The sequence below is a fragment of the Zootoca vivipara genome, chromosome 8 (genome assembly GCF_965207765.1).
Source record: "Zootoca vivipara chromosome 8, rZooViv2.hap1.1, whole genome shotgun sequence".
Lineage (NCBI taxonomy): Eukaryota > Metazoa > Chordata > Lepidosauria > Squamata > Lacertidae > Zootoca > Zootoca vivipara.
Window position 1 is genome coordinate 10,557,582 of NC_142591.1, and position 21,328 is coordinate 10,578,909.

General features: G+C 41.1%; 1 protein-coding gene across 3 annotated transcripts in view; it reads left to right on the plus strand.

Moving 5' to 3' along the window:
• Nucleotides 1-1,833: 1,833 nt before the first annotated feature.
• The window catches only part of NFX1 (nuclear transcription factor, X-box binding 1), a 34,451-nt gene continuing 14,956 nt past the window's right edge, over nucleotides 1,834-21,328 (plus strand). For 2 of the 3 annotated variants that reach the window (XM_035124986.3, XM_088675082.1), the window contains exons 1-14: nucleotides 1,834-2,071; nucleotides 3,724-4,713; nucleotides 6,580-6,741; nucleotides 6,972-7,049; nucleotides 8,145-8,250; nucleotides 9,231-9,302; nucleotides 12,078-12,217; nucleotides 13,262-13,343; nucleotides 13,436-13,653; nucleotides 14,520-14,617; nucleotides 16,642-16,672; nucleotides 18,845-18,927; nucleotides 19,488-19,596; nucleotides 20,382-20,501. In XM_035124986.3, the coding sequence (XP_034980877.3) occupies nucleotides 2,044-2,071; nucleotides 3,724-4,713; nucleotides 6,580-6,741; nucleotides 6,972-7,049; nucleotides 8,145-8,250; nucleotides 9,231-9,302; nucleotides 12,078-12,217; nucleotides 13,262-13,343; nucleotides 13,436-13,653; nucleotides 14,520-14,617; nucleotides 16,642-16,672; nucleotides 18,845-18,927; nucleotides 19,488-19,596; nucleotides 20,382-20,501 (2,317 nt within the window). In that variant the 5' untranslated portion in view covers nucleotides 1,834-2,043. Of the gene's footprint in view, nucleotides 2,072-2,211; nucleotides 2,820-3,723; nucleotides 4,714-6,579; nucleotides 6,742-6,971; nucleotides 7,050-8,144; nucleotides 8,251-9,230; nucleotides 9,303-12,077; nucleotides 12,218-13,261; nucleotides 13,344-13,435; nucleotides 13,654-14,519; nucleotides 14,618-16,641; nucleotides 16,673-18,844; nucleotides 18,928-19,487; nucleotides 19,597-20,381; nucleotides 20,502-21,328 lie in introns of those variants that run through there. The other variant, XM_035124988.3, reaches the window with a different exon arrangement.

The following is a 21,328-nucleotide window of genomic DNA, read 5'->3' on the forward strand; positions in this document are numbered from 1 at the left end:
TCACACTGCCACAGACTTTGGTAATACGGTACCCTGAGAGCAAAATTTGGTTCCCCCTAATATTTTTTCTTTTCACAATAATTCCTTTTGGTACAGTTGCTTTTTTGTGGATATTATCAGTAGGTACCCATATAAATATAAGGCTTTTATTCTTATTCTTATTTTGGGATCCCTCGACTCGAGACCCTGTGCAGGGGAACTGCCCACACCACACTAAATTTGATATGGTTTGAAGTAAGTCCCACTGAATTTAGTGGAGCTTACTCCCAGGCAAGTGGGTATACGACTGCAGTCTTAAGTTGCTGGTGTGATATGACAACTGGGGAGCCAGATACTGAATCCAAATTTGTGCAGGTTGAGAGATATGCTCTTCCTCATTACTTCAACATATTTAAGACTCCTGAATCCAAGGGCTAGATGCTGTGGACAGCTGCATGAAAGTAAAATGTTAAACAGGTGACAGATCTTCCATTTCCAAGAGAAGCTTTACTGATTAATTTTTTGCTGGTCATGCAGGTAGTAAGGAGCAGAAGGGGCAGAATTGATATAACATATAAATCGTAATGGTCCTGGCATTATAAATACATTCCACCTTCACTCAAACATAGCTGACATTAAGTATTTTGTCCTTAGGACAATATACTCTCCAATATACAAGTTGAAATTACAAATTGAAACAAATACTGTAAATAATGAGGGGTGGGGAAAGCCAGGCAAAAACTTTCCTCTGTAACCAAGCCGTTGGCCTTTTAACTACCAGTGGCTTTTTAGAAGTGGGTGGGATATTTTAAATGTGTATTTTCTCTTTCCTCTTCCTTTTAATATATCTGTGCTTGGCTGTAGATCGCTTTGGGTTACCCTGGGCAAGATAAAGCGACTGACAAAATAAATAAATAAATAAATAAATAAATAAATTTCAAAACCGTATCTGGCACTATCTGATTGCAGCTTGTTGATTGATGAAGACAGTGCTTTTTTCTAATAAAAATGTTTAGGGGTACTCTCATTTTGACTCAAGAAAATCACCATTTTATAGTTCAAATTGGGAAAAATAAATGCAGCAAATGGACAAAAGTATAAAAGATTCACAAAATGTTTAGGGGTATGTGTCTCCCTGCATCCGCCCAGAAAAAAAAATCACAGGATGGAGACATACATCTTTACCTTGACCTTTAAAAACCGAATACCTGATCTTACTATCCTGTAATGTGTTGGATGGAATTATTGTTTTGGAGGATTGTTGTATGTTCTGTATTGCGTTTTCATATGACTCAGGGACCTTTAAAAAAGAAAAAGAAAGGCAGGCAAGAAATGACAACTGCCAGGATTTTTGTTTGCTTTCAGACCTGAATACTGGCTACTTAAAAGAACGTGTGTGTGTGTGTGTGTATTTTTGAGAACATAATTTATTTTGGTTGTCCGGACCTCAAAGAAGAAGCAGGGACTAGAAGTGCTCCTGAGGAGCAACCATCATTGCACTGAGAAATGCTCCCTCTCCATTTTCCCGTCTCTTTTCTGAGGGCTGGTCCTATATTAAATATATAGGTGCCCAGTGCTTTTTTCTAATTAAAAATGTTCAAGGATACTCTCATTTTCTTACTTATATCGAAATACTGCCCCTCAATGAAACCAAACTTGGGGGGGGGGGGGAGAGAGAGCACTGTTGGTGCCTATTATTTATTCGTATTGTTTCTATGTGGGTAATATTCAGGGAGGAAAAGTCGGCATCCAACTTGGATTTTGGGCGCGCAAGCCTCAGCAGGGCCTGCGCTTTCTCGCCAGCGCTGTCCTGAGGCGGCCTCCTCCCTCCCGCCTGGCCTGCATCAGGTAGTTGTGGCAAGAGGAGGAAGAAGAAGAAGAGGGGGCGCCATCGCCCGTCGGGCGGCGCCAGGCGGAGGCAGTGGGCGGTCGGTCGGTCGGAGCGCGGCGCCTGCGCGCCTTCCACAGCGGGGCAGGCGGGAGCTCCTCGGGGCAGCGTCGCGGAAAGGGGGATCGCGGAGTTGTGTGTGAGGCGGCTTTGCCCGGCGTGGCGCGGCGGGAGGCATGGCGGAGGCGGCGTTGCCAAGCTCAGGTAAGGAATGGCCATAGCGAGGGAGCGGGCGGGAGGCCGAAGCCGCCGCCGGGCCTGAATGGTGGGGGGGGGGGGGAATGAAAAAAATGCGAGCCTCGTGTGTGACAGGACCCGACTTGGGAGGCCGGGGCCAGCGGGGTGGGGAAGGGGGGGCGAAGGCGCCGCCTCGCTTCCTGTTCCTGAGGGGAACTCCTCGCCTCCACCCGGGTTAACCCCGCTGCCGGGCACAAGGCCTCGGACGGGAAAGGTCGGAAGGGCGAGTTTTCGCCTTGCTTCCATGAGTGCAACTGGGGAGGAGCAGCGGCGGCGGCGGCGTGTGCGCGGGCCGAGGAGGCCGGGGGGTTATACAGGCGGCAGTAGCATCGGCTGCATAAACGCGCTGCTTGTGCTACTTGTACGCCGGGCTCTCCAGCGAGCCTGGAAGAAGTCTGCAATATTGCATGGTGGTGGTAGTGACGGTCCACATTCCTCAGCTTTCTCCGCCGCCGCTGTCGCTTGCTGCCGCTGCTGCTGCAGTGCATCTCGCATCAACAGATGTCGTGACGCTCATGCAAAAAGCGCGGAAAGGAGCATCCACACAGCTACGCGAGCTGCAGGAGCCCATCGATGCAGGGAACCCCAGAGCTCGGGAAAGGGCTCCGTTGAAATGCCCCATACGGGGGCAGATCATCTCGAAATGCCGTGAAGCCGAATATGATTGTCCGTGGTTGCAATGCAGCACTGAGACGTTGGGTTTTTTAGCTTGCCAGTATGTACTGCGGGATGTAGTGGGAGGGGGGGGGAGCGGCAGAATTTAATTCTAGAAGTGTTTGTTTTTGTGCAAGGGTTGTTGTGAGAGTCGTTTTTCTCTCTCCCCCTTATCCTCGCCCCCCCATCCACTTTTGTAGTTGACCTTTACAGTAAGGTTATTTGAAATAGGCATCTTATAGAACGTAATTTTTGCAAAATGTTATTTCCTGAGTAGGGTACGGAGATGAGGCTACTGAATTTTTGTTGTTGTTGAAGCAAATAAGTTCCTATCTGTAATAGTAACAACAAGATGTGCGCTGAGACTCTTGGTTGCTGCACAACCAGCAGTAAGTCATGCACACCAAAGGATATTTGCTTATAAAATGTAGCTGATAAATTATTATTATTATTGTTATTATTTATTATTTATTGAATTTATGTACTGCCCTGTTCCTGGGGGTCTCAGGGCGGTTCATATAAAATACCCTGACAATATATAGAATGTCATAATGGTATGTGTATCTGAAGAAGTGTGCATGCACACGAAAGCTCATACCTATGACAAGCTTAGTTGGTCTCTAAGGTGCTACTGGAAGGATTTTTTTTTATAATGGTATACTGCATGAGAAAAGCACATATACCTCAGTGCTTGTAGTTATTTGGCTTAATACTGCAATCAATCAGTTAATTGTGATAAATGTAGCACTGTGGTCTTGATCTTTTTACCAAAGAAACAAAATGCTGTTTGGCATAAAAAGATGCCAGTGTGTCCTGCATTGTTTCCCAGCAATTTCTCCCCCAAACCTGAAAGGTACCCAAAGGAGGCTACAGTATTTTGACATTTCTTGGCCAGAGTTAGTACATTCTGTATTTTGCTGAACAGCAAAATGTTTTTTTTTAAAATATATATTCCTTTTTCCTAGGTGTGTTAAATCCAGATGCAACTGACTTCATTCCAAGAGACAGGCAAGCTTTCAGTCTGAACTGGAATAGTCAATCCAGATTGGAATCAAATCGGGACAGAAATGCTATACCACCTTCTGTTCACCCTAGACACAGTAAATATGAAAATTCTCCTGTAGATCAGCATACTTTTTATAGTCTAGAGAGTCAGCATAGAAGCCAACCAGATTCTTCATTGTTCAACAGTATGGGTAAAACAAAGGGCCGCAACTTACACAGTCAGCGATGGCTGAGATCAAGGAATGATAGAACACATGGCAGAAATCAGGCAAAGCAGACAAATGCAGGGAATTCAGAAGATCCTCAATGTTTAGATGGCAGATTGATTCAAGGACGAAGGATGAATCCAAGAGAATACAGTGATTTTTCTTCAGACAGTGAAAAAGAGGCTGCTACTGCAGATAACAGAGGAGCAAAGCCAAAGAAGACATATTTGATGCATTCACGTGGAAGAGGGTTGAAGGAAAAGGAGAAACATCCTCCTGAAAGGGATAAAAGAGTAGTTTCTAAATGGAAGGACAAGCCCTTTGAAAATATACCAGCAATAGATCTTACACAGTCAGACTCTTCTGATGCATCACTTGGAAAAGCAATATCTGATGGCTTTTCTGACAATAGCATTGCACGGAGAAAGTACCCTTTTGCCAACAGATATTTTAGGGAGCCTATGTGGAATAAAGAGACTGGCAAAAGGCAAGATACATCTAGGAGCAAACACGTAAAACATGTTAAGAATGCGTCCCTTCCGCATCCTCCCAAAGAACGCACCAGTGAGAAGAGAGAATCTGTGCTGCGCGAAAGGGGTTCAAACTTAGTGAGTGTGGCACAGGCACAGCCAGTACAGGAATCAGGTACACGTGATGGGAGAAAACCTGTCTTTCAAGATGGATATAAAAGTAGGCGCTGGAAAAAGCAAAATGATGCACCAAAGAGCAAAGAAACTCATACAGGTAAATTTCTCCATTCTTAACCAATTTGAGGACCTGAAAGCCCAGCTTTGTGCTTTCCTTTAGCTTTTACAAAAGGTGGCAGTGGATCTCCAGATGTTGGATTCCAATTCCTATTAGCCCCAGACATCATAGCCATCAGTAAAATGGGAGTTGTAGTCTAGCAAAATCTGGAGCCAAAATATCCTTATCCCTAAACTATCTGTTTCCCCTTGGTTGGATAACGTTAGAATTTGTTTTGATCTTATGCTGCTTCATATGGTTTTATGCTGATTTTACGCTTAATTGTGTGCTGGTGCAGCTGCTGAGTCAATTGCTTACTTGTTATTTATTTGTAGTTGATTGTATATCTTCCTAGGTTTTCAGTTGTGAACTTGATTAATTGTGTGGTATATAATTGCACCAGGCAAGCTTTTAATTTCCTGGGTTTAGAATAGGCTGGGATAGCTGAATAGTGATCCTAATTGATATCCAAATGGTATTTTGGTGGTTTTGAGGAACACTATGGAAGTTTCCCTGGAACCTTCTCAGGAGTTCCTCAGAAGAAAAAAATCAACAATGGCTGATTTTGCAGTCCTAGTCCCATGCATGTGGGAGTAAGTGCCATTGAATTCACAAGGGCTTACCTCTAAGTATACATGGTTAGGATTGTGCTGTGAGAAGCTTTTCTGAAACAGCTTGCTCATCATAACAATTATTTGTGCGCTATCAAAACACCAGGGTGTTTTGGTGCACATGTGGGAAAGTGGTGAGGCGTAACATGGATGCACTAGAACAGGCATCCCCAAACTGCGGCCCTCCAGATGTTTTGGCCTACAACTCCCATGATCCCTAACTGGCAGGACCAGTGGTCGGGGAAGATGGGAATTGTAGTCCAAAACATCTGGAGGGCCGAAGTTTGGGGATGCCTGCACTAGAATTTGCCTCAGATTATCTGCAGCAGTAGTTGAATCAGTGTGTGAAGTGTTCTTTAAAGATAGAACACTTTTAACCACTAAGGTTATAAATGGCATGCTCTGTTTGTAACAAACAAACAATGTCCTGAAGTTCAGCAACATGTTGCTTGGAAAGGTGTGCCACTAGTACCGTAATGTACTGTAATGTCAGCAGCGCTTGCTGTGCAAAGTCTCTCATCTTTGTAGTACTGCTGAGCAGACTGGTGTTTTGGAATTGCCTGCTGTTTCATGTTACAGCCACTCTGCATTTGCAAAGTTGTACCTACAGAGAATCAGGACTCCTGCCGCAGTGATGAGATAGTGTTGATATTTAGATGAAAAGATATTCAGTGCTTGACGGAGCATCTCCTTACCTATTATTATTATTATTAGCAATATGACACTTTTTGCTTCTTGTAATGTAAGTGGGTGATCAGGGTTGGAGAGGAGCATCTAAAGTCTGCGTGTATATCTAGCTGACCTCTACCACCACAAAATATTTGTTCATTTTGCTGCTCAGACCTGTCATGGACTGGTTGGACGCAGAGGAATGGTGGGAGGAACCAGCTGGGGAACCACCAAGGGAAGAAGGCTCAGAGTACGGGGAGTAGTGGTGGGATGACAATGAGTGGTCCGAGGGAGAAGGCGGGAGAGGAAGTGTTGGATACCTTTGTTCATCAAATGGCTGGAGTGGGGAGTGAAGGTGTTTGATGTTAAATGCAGGTACAGTATGGGCCTTGGGTAGGGTAGGGAGATGATTATGCAAGATAAGATTAAAAAATAAAGGAATATGTCCTGAAAGCAGAAACACCATTCACAAATTGGTAACTGAAGGCAAAAGCATTGTTATGCTGCTGTACATTTGTTTAAGATGCCACAGGGCTTATTTGCTGTTGGAATAATGTTTGTATATGTCCTAAAATATCTTTCTTAGGGTCTCTGATAGAGCAGCTTACCTCAGAAAAATATGAATGCATGGTATGTTGTGATGTGATCCGTGTGGTGGCCCCAGTGTGGAGCTGTCAGAATTGCTATCATGTATTCCACTTGAGCTGCATTAAGAAGTGGGCAAGATCACCAGCAGCGCAGAATGAAGGTCAGTATTTCCTCCAGCTTGTTAAATGTATTGATAAGACCCCCTGTGCTTAACTGCTTTTACATAATCTTGTGTGACTGCCTCAATTAACTTTATGTAAAACACGTTTATTGAAGTACTATATGAGACTTTTTTCAAGAAATTGTTTTTCCTATATTTTGTTACTTCTGGTGATCAAATACATCCTGAAATTGATTGAGAATTATAAAGCCTCCCTCATTTTTTTGCAGATGGTAATAGTGGTTGGCGGTGCCCTGCTTGTCAAAATGTTTCATCCCAAGTTCCTAATATTTACACCTGTTTCTGTGGTAAGTGTCTTCCAGAGTCAGAATTCATGGAATATTGAATGTTTTTGAAAATTTCATCATTTTGATATGGGTTCGTTTTGATTGCATTTTTACAGCTTGGCATAATGAACCTTCCAGTGCATATGTAACTCAGTATGGCTATTGTTTTCATTTTGTTTATCAACAGTAAACATAATCTATTACAGTATTCTTCAACAGCCACTCACTTCTCACCCCACATTATTCAGAAGGCCCTCTTCTACATGAAAGAGAAGGGCACTTCCTTAAGTTAACTAATATTTTTCATGTTAAGGTTGTTTGTTTGTTTACTGTTTTCACCTAAAAAACTAGAATGGGTGGAATTTACACTAGGGAATTTGCCCAACGTATTACATGCCTTGAGAAAAGCAACACTGAAGAGTAGCATATAAATTTAATATACTATATATATTTGAACATTTTTAATATATACATACATACATACATACATACATACATACATAAATATACACACACACCCATACATACTTACACAAGTACACATTTCATATGCTTGTCTTTATAAAGATCTTTATGAAATACTGTTTGCACCTTGTGGTGTGGATGCTGCCATCTTGTCTGCTGCTGAACAGTTTGCTGTCACTATGGAAACATTCAGCTCCCATCTTTTAAAGCATAGACTGAATAACATATGTTTAAAATTATAATAGGATATGAATGATTATGGCTGTAGATGATTGTTTCCAGTTCTTTTAATAGCTGGCAGGGCTAAACTTGCAAGGAACATGGAAACTTTAATTGTATTTGTAGGTACATGAAATGAAGTTCTGTGCATACTTCTTGTAATACATATTACACACAAACACACACATATACATAGACAAAGAATGGATTAGAGATAGAAGAAAAGGGTGATGTGTGCTGGAAGAATTTGGTCATATTGTCCTCATGTAAGTTTAAAAACCTGTTGTAAAAATGTAAAAGATGATTAATTTTTTTAAAAAAAACTTCATTAAGAGGAATCACAAAAAATGAAATCTTTTAAAGTTTTAATATAGTTCTGTCTTTGATTGATTTTTAAAACGAACATTCTCTGTGTTGGGTGTTTTTCCATAGGTAGGGTAAAAAATCCTGAATGGAATCGAAATGAAATTCCACATAGCTGTGGAGAACTCTGTAGAAAGAAAAGATCAGCTCAAGACTGTCCACATTTATGTAATATGTAAGTATGTTTTCAAAATCCCCAGCGCATTAGATGATATGCCTTAACTTTTGAAAGAAATGCAGGGCTTTTTGCTTTTGTTCTGCAAAAGCATGTGGTGGGTAGAGCAGTCCTAACCCTTGATCCACTGCACTGAAGAAAAGCTAGGAGGCAGCTGACTGTCCAGCTGCCACTGTGAAGGTCCTTGCTATACCAGCCAAAATGGTGGGCAGAAGCTATCACTGGTGGTATCCCCACTAGTGGTAGCTAGTATCATCTCCCCAAAATGGAGCTTCAGGGTCAGTGGGTGAGGAAGAATGCAGAGCTTGACTGGCCAAGAATCCACTGGATGCTAAGCTGGTCCAGCTACTGCTAATGGGCCCAACCAGGGCCTCTTGGCTATACCAGCCCAGAGCTTGTGCAGTGAAAAAGAACATCTTCACTGGTCTCCCCGTTTGCCTGCCTAGCCGGTGGGAACGGCAGCATTTTGGACACAGCAGTGGTTCTGCTGAGATCATAAGCAGGACTTGCTGAGATGGTGCAAGCGTTGATGGTGGGGTTCACTTAGTTGCATGTTAGAGATAAGCAGCTGTAGGTTCATATATTTCCTTCCCATCCAGCCGCTTCCTTTTAGGGTGTGAAATACTTTTGCCCTTTCCCTGTTAACTTTCACCATGGGTGAGTGTTAAATGAAAATTCACATTAACTAGAATATCAAATGATTGTGCTGTAAAATAAAGAACTACTCCTGATATTCTAAACACAGCTGGGGACTTTGTTCCTCATCATTATATCTTAACTAGGCGTTTGTGTTGTGTTAGGCATGGTAGTATTGTGTCCAGCATTGTAATTATTAAATTACGTTCCGTGTAGTATACTAAAGTTCTGATGATGCCTTAACTTCAGTATGCAAGGATAACTGCTTGTGAATTATTTTGTGAATAATATTGAAATGAAAATGTTACAAAACTTAAATTCTGTTGAATACTTCCATTTTTCAGACTCTGCCATCCAGGACCTTGCCCATCATGCCCTGCTTTCATGACCAAAAAATGTGAATGTGGACGCACAAGGTGAGATCATACTTAGACTTTATTGCAAAATGCTTAATATTTATTTGCGGCCTGTCACAGAATAATAATTTAATATTATTTTTTTGTAATGTCTCTGAAGAATCTAAAACATTTAAAATAATATTTATTTAAAACAGTATTTTAAAATTGTCCACATTATTAGGAAATTGGCTGGCTACCGTTTTAATGGCATGTATCTCCTAGTATACATGCTCCTTCCATGTCTGTGCAGTTGGATTGTCTACTGCAGTACCCTCCTCTGGCTGGTGGGCAGTGTTTTTAATGGCAATCATTCTTCTTACCAAAATTGGAAAATAGGGAAGCGTGCTGTTAGGGAAGAAAAACAAAATTACTTGAGAAGGAAAGCATGGCATAGATATTAATATTATATGAAGCTTCAGTGGCATATTGCAATAAGCAAATCCTTCTGTACGTGATCTCTATGCACAGTGACAAACTTTTACAGACTGTACAGCAAAACGCATCAGAAATAGATGCCACCCTCTCTGCTGTGATTGCCTAGCAATTGCATGCTGTCTTTATGATGTACACCACAAATAACTCTTCCTATTGTGAGTAATCACGCCCCTGCTGTGTGAGATTCCTGTCAAGTAAGAATTTCCAGACAATCAATAGATAATTTTGATACATCTGAAATAAATGGAACGTGATTTATGGGCTGGCCCTCAAGTTTTCTTTGTTCATTGCTACTGCTGATGTAAAAAATGAAGTTGCCAATATTTGGTGCTTTTCTATCTATTGTTATTAAGGTGTTTTTTTCTCAGGTTGTCCCACGAATAAGAAAAATAGTGAAAGGTAAATACAGTAAGGCCCACTAAGCTCAGGTTTTCAGTTTTGTGTTGCTTCTGTGTGTATCATAGTATGCTATATAATCATTTTGTGTATGATTACAATTCAGAGTTGTAGATTAGATTGTCCTGTTGAACTTGCATTATACCCTCACCCCCCCATTTCCTTTTTAGTCTTAATTTCCCTTCACTTTGAAAATAGTCTTATCTGGATAGACTCTTGTTTGGTTATATGGGAAAGGGCATGCACAATGGTACTTGAACTATAAATCAGCATGGATACTGAGAGCAGCCTTGAAGAAAAATCTAAACTAAAACAATGCCAGGCCAATTTTCCCCTGAGGCATCAAAAGCAGGGGTGTTTGGGGTGGGGATGAGAGAACCACCAGTACTTTATTTAGGGCTCTCCTGACTGGAGGACACAGCCCTGCCAAAATGCTTTGACCTTTGAGATGAGTTCTCTGCAGTGCCACTATCTCCCCAGCTACACAGAAACCAAATACTGCAAAATGAGGTCAGGGCCCTTTAGCCACTCAGTTGCCAGATGTATAGCTATTTCAGAATGCTCCAGCTAGTAGACCTGCCTTGGAGTGATGGGAATCGCAGCCCCAGTCACTGAGAGACAGGGATGCCTACCCTGCCTCTTAAGGTAGTGGTAAAGTCTGCAGAGGAGACACTTTGCTAGTGAGCAAGAAGATACTTTCAGTGTAATTGCCAGTGTTGCTTTCGCATCACAGTAAACCATGGCTGATTCCTCCAGTGCAGCCAGTATGTGAGTAATTGTGAATTAGCTCCAAATTGGCATATGAAAAAAATGGTTTGAAGTTGGCTTGGAAAACATGGCTTAAATTTTAACATATGTACTGGGCAAAACACTCAAATTTTTCTACTTGCAAGATGGCAAGCTGAAATCTCATTGATATATTTCTCTGTGGGGCAGGCTTAGAAGAGTAAGCTAAAACATAGGTTCCATTACAGCCTGGTTCACACATCATGCTAAGCCAAGCTTGGGCTAAATGTGAATGTGTCAGGGGCTTGGAGAGGAGCTCAAAGCTACTTTGACCCCAAATCTCTGGCCAGTGCTGGCTGGGGCTGATGGGCATTGGAGTTCAGTAACATCTGGAGAGCCACATATTCCCCATTTGGAGTTAAATAACTAACTTCTAAGCTAGATAACTCATCTGCTTTACCATTCTAAGAGGTTTTCTTATTGTCCACCCCAACCACCATGATTTGTATGGATTTCATGTACGGTACATAAGAATTTCTAATTCTTTTGTGTCAGGTTTGCAAACTACCAGTACCTTCTCATATTGAGCTGGCTCCCTTTGTTATAGGTACAAATGAATTAACAGAAATGCTACATTATCTCCTTTTGTTTGCTTAAAAGCCATTTGGACTACTTCACAGATGACAAATAGAACCAAATGGAAATGGTTCCCTCCCCCCAAGTATTTTCTCTTAGATAGCATATGCCCAATTGTGTGAGAACGCTTCTTTAGACACACTGAACTCAGACTAATTGTATCAAATTTGCATTTGAGAAAGGGTGCATGGGCATTTTATTTGAAACAAAATAACTGCCACTTTAAAGTTACATGTTGGTGTAACCTGCTGTGTGCTGCTAAAACTGTATAATTGCAAAGAATAGTTTTACATTTTCAAATGGTGCAAAAGTATATGCTTTAAGACACGCTGGTACTGTGGGTGCTGGAAGCATTTTTCATGTTTAAATAAAGATCTCTGTGGTTTTCACTGTTATGGAATTATTCTCCCTTTAATTTAGCAAAACCCTCAATGGAGCATGTATTAAAGTCTAAAGGGACTTGCCTGTTAATATTAACAGCTCCTTTACTAAATATATATAGTCACATTCAGAGGGAATGTGGGTGATAGCCTAAACTATAAACACAGTATTCTAATCTTGTCCACTGCAACTGATGACTGACTGAGTTTTCTTCTACAGCCATTCAGTTCGCTGTGGGCATTCTACTGCAATTCAGTGTACTAACATATGTGGGAATGTTTTGAATTGTGGTACACATAGCTGTACCCAGATATGCCATTCAGGAAAATGCCAGCCGTGTGAAATGACTGTAAAACAAGGTGAGTGGTGGTGGGGTGTGTGTGTGTGTGTGTGTGTGTGTGTGTGTGTGTTAACAACAACAAAAATGTAGAAAATTAAATTTCTAATAAAATAGTACTAAAACTTCCAGGAGTTGTTGATTATGTAGGACCAACATGCTTCAGAATTATGTTAGGCTTTCCTGAACCTTTTCACGGATTGACATGAAGAAACAGAAGAGCTATTGAAGTACAGTAACAAAAATGAGGTAGCAGCAACAGGACTGGAGACACCATTGTTCCATCAGGAAAACGGAACATAGCTAGGGGGATTGGGAGTATTATCAGAAGAATAGTGCTCTCCCTCTCACATTCCACTGGAGTTATATGTTAGTGATGAAGACTACAAAGAGCAACTGGTCTCTAAAATGAATCAAAACATTTTTTTCCTCTGAAGTTAAATGTCCAGTTGCTAATCAACTGCATGCAGTTCATAAGATTTGTTGTTTTTCTTCTTTTAAGGCTACAGTATTTGTACACACTCCTAGTGGTTCAACCTAGTAACTTAAAATCACAATCTTACATGAGAAGGATGAAACAATCTAATCATACACTGTGCAATTTCTTACGGTTCCAATTGGGGATGGCATTTTAATTGTGCCAATTTCTGCTGTGGCTGCAGAAACTGGTAACTGCTGCCCCCCCCCCATTGTTTTTGCTGCATTAGCAGCACTGAAGTGACCTCCCCAGGGCACAAGCCTGGGCAAGTGCTTATGGAAGTCCTGGGCTGCCCAGACGACAAGACCCCACCCCACCCCCAGCCTTGCTGTTGTGCTCCAAAGGAAAGCAGAACAATATGTTTGGCACCAGCTTGGCTGCAGGAGTTGCGAGAAGGAGGCGTACAAGGTGCCGTCCAACCGTCTTGAGGACCCCACTCTGGATTGGTGTAGGATTTACTCCTTCTTTTGTGGGGTGGGTTAATCCAATTGATCTGATTAATCTTTATTTTGGCTCCTGTGTTGTCCTTTCACTTTATGATAACTCTTTCTGTTTCTCTTTCTCCCCCAAATGCTTTTCTCTGTACAGTGTGTTACTGTGGGAGCACCTCTCGAGAAGTGTTGTGTGGGACAAGTGAGGATCATTTCTCTTGTCTGAGAACTTGTGGCAAGTAAGTTCTGCTTAGAACTTGAGCTCAATTTTGTCAATGTTTGTGGATTAACATAGCCTTACATGGGATAAACTATATTTCTTTAATTTCAGAAAACTATCCTGTGGAATGCACAACTGTGCACAAGTATGCCACCCCCAGTCTTGCCAGCCTTGTCCACGGCTTCCACAAATAGTGCACTGTTGCCCTTGTGGGCAGACGCCCCTTAATAAATTATTAGAGCTGGGGTGCACAGAACGTAAACTCTGCACAGATCCCATCCCATCGTGTGGAAGAACATGTGGAAAACCTCTGCCTTGTAGTAGCTTTGGTAATTAGAATGTTGCTTGCTTGTGTATGTAACATTCATTTGTGTTGAATTTTATTGCCACTTCCAGAATGATTTTTTTAAAAAGATGAAATAAAAATGCATTTCTATGGTGGCAGTTCAAGTTGATAGAAAAAGCCTATATAGAAAAGAAATTTTTCTTTGGGGAGGAAGATGGAAAAGAGGTTGTAAGCTGCTCTGTGTTTTACCAAATGGTTGTACTTTTGCGCAGCCTCTCACCTCCAGCCACCAGGATAAAAAGGATCTAAATGCTGTAAAAAAGTCAGTTTTTCCAAGCTGGTGAATCCTGCACAAGAGCAAATGAATGGAGCACCATACTTTCGTAATGTATAGACCCAGTGTGATGTAATGAATAGAACACCAGACTTGGGCTAGGAACGCCTGTTTTCAAATTCTTGCGTGACTGAGCTTGGGTCAGCCACTATCTGTCAGTCTAACCTACCTCACAGGACCTAGTGAATGATATATTCACAATAAAGTTAAGTTTCAAAAAAAATTGCAAAAACGGTATCATGGACAACTAGTGTTATTGTTTACTCTAAGGAATGGAATCTGTGATTGCTTATTTTGCTCAGGGAATGCATAGTTACTCTGGGTTGTATCCAAATTAGCATTACCATGCCCCATCAATGCAATAATATCTGGTTATGGCACAATACTTTTCCCCCCACCCTCCTCCTCCAGCAGGCCTCTAAATCTGTTCTAGGGATTTGCCCAACCCTCTGGAGCAGATTTGGTAAGGGTGTAGAGTGAGGAAGGGGAATCCCATTTGCTGACAGGACACATTAGTTAAATACGACCCAGTGTATTAAAGTTTCAGTTAACCATATTCTCTTAATTATGCATAGATGCTGTTCATACATGCGAAAACCTCTGCCATGAAGGAGAATGTGGACCGTGTTCTCGCACATCAAAGATTTACTGCAGATGTGCCTTAAAAACAAAGGTAATTCCTGAAAATAATAAAAAATGAATATTGAAAGTAAAACAGTCTTGTGGCACTTGAAAGACTAAAGCATATGATATCTACTTTTTATGTTTGCATGGTTATCTTCTAATCTGAGCTTGCAAAACCGTTTTTCCGTTTCTGTCCCGTGTGATGTGTTTTTTCCTATATAAATATATTTATGCCGCAATTATTGAATGTCCATTTATTTTTGGCAGTGTTACATAGCATTTTAACCAAAGTATTCAAATATTTTTTAAATATATGTGCTATAATGCTTACCCATGGGCCATTTGGCTTCCCTCCCCTCGTTTTGGAAATGTGATGGTGTAAGAATCCCCAAGTAGTATTGATGAGGTGAATTGGGGTTGAACCAATGAATTCCAGATCTCTCAATTTCTGCAGCTTACCCTAAAATTGGGTGATTTTTAAGGATCAGCACCCTAATATCATAAGCTCTTCAGTATTTAATATCTTGATACTTGATGAGAAAGAGGAGAGAGAGAACTTTTCTCCCTTCTCTTGTAACACTGGAACCCAGTGTCATCCAATAAAGTTTACCAGTAAGAGATTGTTGTCGTTTAGTCATGTCCGACTCTTCGTGACCCCATGGACCAAAGCACGTCAGGCACTCCTGTCTTCCACTGCCTCCCGCAGTTTGGTCAAACTCATGTTCGTAGCTTCAAGAACACTGTCCAACCACCTCATCCTCTGTCGTCCCCTTCTTCTTGTGCCCTCCATCTTTCCCAATATCAGGGTCTTTTCCACTGAGTCTTCTCTTCTCATGAGGTGGCCAAAGTACTGGAGCCTCAGCTTCACGATCTGTCCTTCCAGTGAGCACTAGATCATAATCTCCAGTGAGAGCTTATGGATGGACAAAAGGAAGTGGTTCTCACACTGTCTAGCTAAGCAATGGAATTTGCTTCCACAGGACATGATGATGCCACCAGTTTAAGACAATTTTAAAAGTGGATCATTCAAAGTGATTTAAAAGTGGATCGTTCAGATTTGTGGAGGATAAGGCTATCAGTGACTCTGGTCATAATGGCTATATACTACTTCCAGGATCAGAGAGGCCAGGCCTCTGAACACCAGCTGCTGGGAGCACAAGTAGGGAGAGTGTTGTTGCATTCCTGTCCTGTTTGTGAGCTTCTCATAGGCACTTTGTTGTCATCTGTAGAAAACAAGGTGCTGGACTAGCAGCAGGGCTCTCTATATTCTCATCCAACCTCTGATTCCCAGTACTGGGGTTTTGGATGTAAATACAATTTCAAATCAGCTTCCAATAAACTATACTATCTCCTGTATAGTTACAGGTAGGTAGCCGTGTTGGTCTGAGTCGAAGCAAAATAAAAAAATTCCTTCAGTAGCACCTTAAAGACCAACTAAGTTTATATTTTGGTATGAGCTTTCTGTGTATCTGAAGAAGTGTGCATGCACACGAAAGCTCATACCAAAATATAAACTTACTTGGTCTTTAAGGTGCTACTGAAGGAATTTTTTTATTTTATCTCCTGTATAGTGCAGCAAATGTACTGTACTTAATGTACTGTACTTTATGGTAGTGTTGATTTCAAAGGAGAGTTTTGCAATCGCTAATGCAGCCACACATAGTAGATCTCTCTTTTATTTTTTTATAAACTAACCCAGGAGACTGATATTTTCAGTCCTTTAACCAGATCATTAGGCTGCCTCTAGACACTTACGTATTTGAAATTCTGCTTGTTGGTTGTGAAATACATGCTACTATCCTGAATAGTTGTCCCCTCCTGTTGGTTGTAAGGTGACTGCTTTTGTGTGCTTCTGGAATAATTCAGCCTTCACACAGTTCAATGGATTCATCCATCACAGTCAGACTTTTCAGTTTCCAAATGCTGAAAATCTAGGTGTAGTGAGAACATGTGGCACTGAGAATTTTTGCAATGGTTAAGATGCAATATTAGCTGTTACAAGGTGTTTTTCTTTAATGTCAGTCTGATGATATTTTAATGTGGCTATAATCCAATCAATTTTCTTTTCTTTAGGAAGTTCCCTGTGCCTCACTCAAAAACCAAGGTAACAAGCACATTCATGGCTATTATATGCTAGTACTCTTGTGAAATATGTAAACACAGTGGTTCCAACTCACAAAGTTAGTTCGGCACACTCGGCTGAGGCTTCAGTCACTGACTATTGAAAGAGAAGGAGACACCTTGCAGACCTTTGCCTGTTATAGCCAATGCTGGGGAGCCCCGTGTGTATGAAAAAATGCTAATCATTGCTGCTTGTTGTCTGGCTCCTTGACACCTCAGAAAGTATAAGCATTTCCTGATATGTCATTGAAAGCACATAAGCAAAATTCTTGCATATGTGCACACATATGCATATGCACACATATGTATACCTTGGTTTGCAACCGTTTTGGATTACAACCGTTTTGGATTACAACCATGTCAAACCCAGAAGTGTGTGTCCCTTTTCTTGGATTACAACCCATTTGGGGGGGGGAGCCGCATTGGCGGAAGTGTGCCTTGGGCTACAACCTGTTTTGGTTTACAACCGGACCTCCGGAGTGGATTATGGTTGTAAACCAAGGTACCACTGTACACTCTCCTCTGCTTTGAGAACTTAATCTGTTCCCCAGAAATAGTTGGTTAGACGAGTGTTCACATACCAAGGCACTGGTTTCAGTTGTTTCCCATGGGGGAAATCCCACTGTGTTCCCAACCTAGAAGAAATGACAAAATCCATGCTTCGCAGGTCATACTGCGTGTGTGTGTGTGTGTGTTTCCTGCTGCCACTCTCTGAGAATGACTTTACTTAACAATCTCAGCAAATATAAAATACCGTAGAGTAACAACTTTATAGAAACCCTCTTCCTTTTTGTTTTTTGCTGGTTGTACACAGCTAATTCAGGTGCGCTCACTATTCCCTGGTTCCCTTTATTCAATTGTGGTTTCTCTTCACAGTTTTTCTGCTTGTACCTTCCCACCCCAGCATAACAAGTGGACATTATGCTGGGGTAGGAAGGCACAGACAGAAACACTGACAGGGGAAGGGAAGAGCTGGCATGGCTGGCGGGGAGATCACTGCTGCGTGGCCTCACTGCACGCCAGGGAAGCTGCTTGTGAAGGAGAAGCACCACATAGGAGCCAATCCTTCACGTTCACCGTCGTTAAGTGGAAATATCAAATCCTGCATGGTGCTGCTGCTTCAGCAGCAGCTTCTCTGCATACAAGTAGAAGGGAGGATCTGTTTCTGCATGCTGCTGAGCAGGAAAACTGAGAAGGGGAGGGGAAAACCTGTGTGGCTAGCTAGGAGAGGCAGCCGGAACCAGAACTGAGGAAAGGAGCCCGAGAATAGCGATTGCGGCACCCAAAATGGCTCTGCACAACCAGCAAAAATCAGACAAGCAAAAAGAGGACTAAACAAGTTTATTTAAAGCCATTACTTTATTTTCACTGAGACTAAGGAAATTCATTCTCAAGCGTTTTGCTTACATGCAGGTCTGGCTGTTTGGGTATCTGAATCAGCCGTTTGTGTAGCGAGGTCCCTTGCAACTTTGTGATTCTCTGACTCTATGAGGTATGGGTTCAAAATCCCTGTGTTTAGATAAGTGAATTTTCACATAACAAGCAGACGGATAACAGGATCTCTCTCTCCCTCTCTCTCTGTGTGTGTGTGTGTGTGTATACACACACACACACACACACACACACACACACACATATATATATATATATATATATATATATATATATATATATATACAGTACCGTATATGAAATATGCAAATATTCCTCAAGGTTTACCTGCAGTTGATATGCTGCTTCTTACACAAGTAATCATTAACTCCCATATGGCTTTGTCATTCCATACTTGTCATTCACTGAAGCCAGATAAGCCAAATTAAGTTTTAGGCCTCATGGTTGAAATGTTTAGTAACTTCTAAATAGTTATCAGTCTTCTGCTAAATCAAAAGCAATTTTGTTTTATGAGTTATGATATTTGCTTTTCCAATTACTTTTTATATGTTGATACAATTCTTAAAATTGTAGCTTAATGTTTCCTGTAAGCTGCCTTGGAAGGGTCCTGAAAGGCAAGATACTAATAAGATTTGTCTGCGTTCTTTATATGGGTCTTGCAAGGGCTAATGTCTTATCACAGTTAATACAACGTGGAGCCTAAGGGCAGGTGCAGTAATTTTCAATGAATAGCAATCATTTAAATGTATTTTCTCATTTCTAGTTGTAGTTGTGTTCTTGTGTGACAAGAGATGCAACAAGAAGCTGTCATGTGGACGACACAAGTGTAATGAGATTTGCTGTGTGGTGAGTTCATAAATATAATGAGATTTTTTTCCAGCAGAAAAAGAATTCCCCCCTTTTATTAGTTGTTTGAACTCTTAATTAACATTTAGAAGGCTGGCCAATAATAGCCATAAGCAATCATCCTGGTTTTGATCTTTAAAAAATCTGCTTGAAGCCATTTTTATTCTCTTCTTTAGAGGCTGAAGCAAGGAACAGGTTGATGTGAAACTTTGTGGGTTTTTAAAATTAATGTTCGTTTTTCTTTTTTTCTACTTTTTAATGCTTTATTAAAATCATAAAGAAAGCATACATTCAGAAAAAGAAAAATACATATTCCCATATTCTTAGGCTTTTTCCTTATACTGTATATAATTTCTATAACGACTTCCCATCACTCCATTGTGGATCCTAAATGCTTTAACGTCACACTCTTCCTTATCAGTCCAAATCATTTAGAAGAAAGACCAAGTATTAAGCATAAATTATTAATTTCATATAAAGGAAAGAGGGGGCGTAATTTTCATTTTTCACATCACACATAAAACGACATAAATTACACCACATTTTTTCCCCTTTTGCAGGACAAAGAACACAAGTGCTCTTTGATTTGTGGACGGAAACTCAATTGTGGCATCCATAGATGCGAAGAACCTTGTCATCGTGGCAATTGTCAGAAGTGCTGGCAGACTAGTGAGTGCACATCAGAATTGTATGCTCTATACTAGTTTTGAAATACCTAGTCAATTCCCTTCACTCAAGTTGTTTAAAATTAATTTGTTTGTTTAAAATTATGAGTACAGTCCCAATCCTTAATCTGTGCCGCTGGAGAGGGTTGGGAACAGGTGGCGGTATCCTTTTGCTGGGCTCTGCCATCATGGGGGCTCCCATTCAGCTCACCAAAAGGATAGGAAGTTGGGGAGCTACTGTTGGCAGTATTCCTGCTGTGGGTAGCTGGCGTAAGTCCCCAAAATGAGGGTTTTATTGGGGCAGAGCAGAGCCGCCAATGGATCTGCTGGGTACAAAGCAGATCCATTTCCCAGAGTTGTGCTTAATCTGCGTCTCTTCTCTGCTGTGCCAGCCTTGAGCAAAATTGGGAAAATAACAACAACAACAACCTCCATCTTGGTGTGAGCAGCAGGATTGTTGAATGTGGTGGTGGATTTGCTACTCTTTCCCACCCTGCTGTTTGTGACCAGGGCTTTGGATTGATCTACCCCTACATTGAGCACAATGCAACACCCCTTAGTTTCAGTTAAGTCCCATACCATTTTTTTCAGCTTGCTTTCGTGCCCACTTTAAAATAAAATAAAATAGATAAGTGCCCGCTATCTATAGATATACTGATCTATATGGTTAGTTATCAGTTGGATAATAGGTCAAGGAAGCTTTTTCATTGCGTGCATGAAAGTCTTTTGTGCCAGCAAAGCTGCAGCATTGGTTATGTCTGCAACCTATTTGGTTTTGTTTTTCTTCAGGCTTTGAGGAATTAACGTGTTACTGTGGTGAATCAGTAATATACCCCCCAATACCTTGTGGTACTCGACCACCAGAATGTAAAAATTCATGTACTAGACCTCATGAATGTGACCACCCAGGTAAGACTTACATACAAACTGTATTTAACAACTACAACTACTACAACAACCGTGCCAAATTAAGATGATGAATCTATTAAATTTTCAAATGTATGATATAACAATAAATCTTAATATTAATTTCTGAACTCCGGAACTTTTCTTACTGTAGTAAAATGCAGGTGTAAAAGCTTTCAAAGCATTTTCTTAGTTCATAGAAGAATAAATAGGGCATTCACTTCAAATAAAAGTAGATTCAAATACTCTTCATGTGATCAGAGACCTGATAAAAGAGAGTTTGGTAAGGTTTCCTCTGTCTTGTTAGTAGAATAACTGAGGCAGTGGTTTTTTTTTTTCAATTAGCGTGGAACAAAATAGCTTGAAATACAAGGTTGCGTCCATTGTTGCTATTCTGCTTGCACAGCAGATTCCACTGCACAATGGAACTTCCCCCCTCCTTTTCTCTCCTCAGTTACACCATCAAAATCTGCTCCAGGAGTTGGGAAACCCTCTTCAGAAGATTTGGGGGGCATTCAGGGAGAATACATGAACGGGAAGTCCCATTGCGTGAGTGGAATGGCGCTCACATTGCATTGGATAAAACCTAGTAGGTTGGGAGATTGAATGGAATGAATTAATTTGATTAGCTATCAGGTACCTTCCCACAATACAGTGTAGAGGGAGGACATGCTCTGGCAAAGAATGATGTCATAGTGTGCACTGTGAAGCCTATTTTTTTGTGCACTAATATAGGAGTCCTCTTTTAAGCTCAGAGGAAGTCCATCTTGAGAACTGGTAAAATGATACCACATTTAAAATGAGAGCAGACCAAGTGACTTAGATGAGGC